At 45.7% G+C, this 3,729-nt stretch overlaps 1 protein-coding gene across 1 annotated transcript; it reads left to right on the top strand.

Annotated features, from left to right (window-relative positions):
- Positions 1 to 428: 428 nt before the first annotated feature.
- On the top strand, positions 429 to 1,585 carry LOC308409099 (uncharacterized protein). Its single transcript, XM_080901625.1, has 3 exons — positions 429 to 650; positions 771 to 1,053; positions 1,188 to 1,585. The coding sequence occupies exons 1-3, from the start codon at positions 520 to 522 to the stop codon at positions 1,332 to 1,334; spliced, it is 561 nt and encodes a 186-aa protein (XP_080757751.1). The 5' UTR covers positions 429 to 519; the 3' UTR covers positions 1,335 to 1,585.
- Positions 1,586 to 3,729: the final 2,144 nt, after the last annotated feature.

Here is a 3,729-nt window from a genome sequence, read left to right as displayed (position 1 = left end):
TAGCCATCATTTACCAATATCATAAACACATGTCACATGAAGACACAATTCACAGAACACAATCCACTGTTGTCATAAATCTAAACACAGCTTTCCTAAAACACAAGTTGCAAAAGAACTCTGCTCATATTCTCAAATGAAAGCAACATGCTTGCCACAGTCAGCAATATTTGAACACAATGAACACACCTGGCGTCATTCATTACACACAACGACTCAAAATTGAAGACACTTGTTGCTAATGCTGTGACCACATGTATAAAAGCGAGTTCAGAGTGCACAGTATGCTGAAGATGCCTGAACACCATGGATGAAGGCAGAGTCAGGGGAAGAGGAATTCGATGCAGAGGAGCGAGAAGAGCTGGCCCTAGAAGGAGAGGAGCAGGCCAACGAGGAAGAGGAGTTCAAACGAGAGGAGGAAGAGGAGCAGGCCAACGAGGAAGAGGAGCAGGCCAACATGGGAGAGGAGAAGGTCCAGGAGGGAGAGCAAGACAACCTCGCACCATCATTACGGACGAGATGCGAGCAACAGTTATTGACCGTTTCATCGTCCATGGCATGACAAAGGCTGAAGCAGGACTAAGAGTCCGTCCAAACCTGAGTAGGTTCACCGTGGCCACCATTATCAGGGCATTCAGACAACACAACAGGTACTCGATTGCTTTCTTTGTCACAATACAGTTTTACAAACCTGTGAAAGTAGTCTATTGGTTTCACATCAGTTGTGACTGTATTGTAACACATGTGACAACACATGTTTCTTTCTTTAGAGTTGAAAGAATGCCACATAGAGGTGGGAGGGTTGCCATATTCACAGCGGCACAAGAAACCCTCATTGTGGATATGGTTCGTGGGAACAACCTCATCAGACTCCGGGAGATCAGAGACAAAGTCATTGCCGATAATGTCAACTTTGAGAGCACTGACGATGTCAGCTTGGCCACAATAGACCGACTTCTCCGGCGCCAAAAGACGCGGATGAAACAGGTCTATAGGGTTCCCTTTGAGCGCAACTCTGCGCGACACAAAGACCTATGTTACGAGTATGTGCAAGTAAGTATACATCCATGTTCACAGTAGTTAGTGGACATACTGTGTTGCTCAGTGGCCTACATTACTTCTGGACAATACTGTGCTACCTGATTGACTGTTGTTCTGAACACATGTCCACTTTCACATTTTCACAGAGGATAGTACAGTTGGCCAGACCTCATGAGTACCTCTTCCTGCATGAGGCTGGCTTCAACCTGCAGAAACGAAGGCAAAGAGGCCGTAACATCATTGGCCAAAGAGCCATCACTGAGGTCCCTGGCCAACAGGGGGTGTGGGTGTAATATTACCCTTTGTGCGGCCATGGGTTCGGAGGGGCTTGTCCACCTGCATGCTGTCCTTGGGTCTTACAACACCCACCGTCTCCTCACCTTCCTAGGGGAGCTGAAAGACATCCTCCTGGACCGCCAACAACACCATCCTGGGCCCGCACATCACATTTATGTGATCATTTGGGACAATGTCCGCTTCCACAGAACAAACCAAATCAGAGAGTGGTTCACCGCCAACAGTGACCACTTTTTAAACGTCTGTCTGCCACCCTACTCCCCTTTCCTGAACCCTATAGAGGAGTTCTTCTCATCATGGAGATGGAAGGTTTATGACAGAAAACCATACACAAGAGAGAACCTCCTAACGGCCATGGAGCTGGCCTGTGTTGACATCCCAGCGGAGGCCTTCCAAGGATGGATTTGCCATTCCAGGGCGTTTTTCCTGTGGTGCCTGGTAAGAGACAATATAGCCTGCGATGTGGATGAGGTGATGTGGCCCGATGCAGCTCAGCAACATGATGCCGCACAGTGATTGTGGTGTGAATAACGTAATTAAAAAACTTCACACCCTGATCATGTTTTCAGGAGTACTCTTGTGTGCAATAGATTCTGTTTTTGCATTGAGTTGTGTTACAGTAGTGTACGTACATGCAGGATTTTCTATAGATTTATACTCTTCATATGAAACTCACAAATCTAAATGCCTAATCCTCAACAGAGATCTACGACGATCCGTTACTGTATGGTTTCTAAAAATATGCATTGGCAGTTATGAAACAAAGAACCTTCTCACAAATTGAGCATTGTGTTTTCAATTGTTTTGCTGTAGTGTGTAATGATGTGTTTACAATTTTGAAAGCTTTGAGTTGCTCTTTTGGTGTGAAAGTTTGAGTTTTGCAGTGGGAAGGTGTGGTTGTGTTTATGTAGCTTTAGAAAAGGGTGTTGTGTTTAGACATTGGGGAACATGATGGAAACGTTTGTGAAATGTGTTTTAGCATTTGAGGAAAAACTGTAAACTCCACCGAGACAGCGGTGATGCTAATCAGAAGACTAGACTGTCCAATTTCACAGCCGTTTATATCTACCCGACCTTCTGAGGACCCGGCCCACATAGACTGAATTGTAATATATGTTTGCACTGATTGCCGATCACACAAGTGAGTCGTCTTCGGTCAGAAGGAATGGTACTCCAGTGATGTAGTTCAAATCACTTGAGAGTTTGCTATCAGAGATAGCAGGGGGACTAGCTTCTTGCTTAGCAAATAACACAGATAAAGTTAAACAAGCATCACTCTTATCCTACAATACTCACGTGGTAAGCACGCACACACATGCATGCACGTCTTTTGTGCATCTGGCCCAAACAACCGACCTCGCACTACAAGCAGCTTCCGCAGCACCTGTCTACAGTCAAAGGACATATGCCCCTGTACAAGCCACACTTGACGACGTGTCTTCTGAGATGGAGGAGGATGCCATCGCTGCTGTTTTCACCACCTATGACCACACCTGCTTGCCTCCTAAGTGGTACCCCAGATACTGTACCTCCCTACGTCCAACTGCACACTTTTTGGCGTTTCTCTGTGAGCTCTTCCTGCCTCAGAGACTTGAAGACCATGGTCAACCGCTCTGCATATGTGCTGCCCCAGTGTCAATGTGGATGATGGCGTCATGCAGGTAGGCAACATATGCAGCATGCAGATGTTCGGCAGTTGTGGGGGCTCTCACCAAGCTGAAAAGAAGTGAGACTAAGGTGAAGTGGAGAAGGCTCTGGAGAGAAGGGAGTCTGCCAATAGCCCTTGGTTAAATCTAGTGTTGTGAAAAGCAATATGTCATTTTTTAACCAGGGTCACCAGAGAAACACTTTCAGCTCCATGCTTTAAGGAGGTTGATATTATACCATATTATACCATGAATGAACTTACAATTTATGGGTGTTATTAGTTTTATTCAATTGCTCCACCAACTCATCACTCTCAGGGTGGTAGGGCATTATACCTATGCACTCAGATGAAATGGCCTGAGGAGGTCCTTTCCAATTAGCTCAAAAGGGACCTCTATTAACAGTAAAAGGCGCAAAGTTGCTTTTGGAATGGTAGGTTGGTTTACCAGTGGACATCGGCGCACATCAACCTGACTGCCTGGCGAGTGATTCATTCCAGAGCTTTTTCACATCCCATGTGAACTAAAGTGCTGACTGGAAAATTATTTTCGGTACCTACAACTGGGTGTTCTCTTCCTACATCCGAGTGTCATGACGCACTCGATATAACCTCTCATTAAAAAATGTGGAAGTGACAGTGTTGGGTCAGGGCACACCATTTGATGATCATGAGACTGCTCTTGTGGGAAATTTTCAGTGGAGTAAATTTTCAGGACTGGGCAATTCTGGTGAAAATGTCCCAGT

This window comes from Rhamphochromis sp. 'chilingali' (genome assembly GCF_963969265.1).
Source record: "Rhamphochromis sp. 'chilingali' genome assembly, chromosome: 13".
In the NCBI taxonomy this organism is placed as follows: Eukaryota; Metazoa; Chordata; class Actinopteri; order Cichliformes; family Cichlidae; genus Rhamphochromis; species Rhamphochromis sp. 'chilingali'.
This window is presented reverse-complemented; position numbering and strand designations above follow the sequence as displayed.

Coding starts and splice junctions, on each gene's coding strand:
- LOC308409099 (XM_080901625.1), top strand. CDS start 520: ATGCGAGCAACAGTTATTGACCGTTTCATCGTCCATGGCATGACAAAG. Junction 651..770: donor GCATTCAGACAACACAACAG/GTACTCGATTGC, acceptor TTCTTTCTTTAG/AGTTGAAAGAATGCCACATA. Junction 1,054..1,187: donor TATGTTACGAGTATGTGCAA/GTAAGTATACAT, acceptor ACATTTTCACAG/AGGATAGTACAGTTGGCCAG.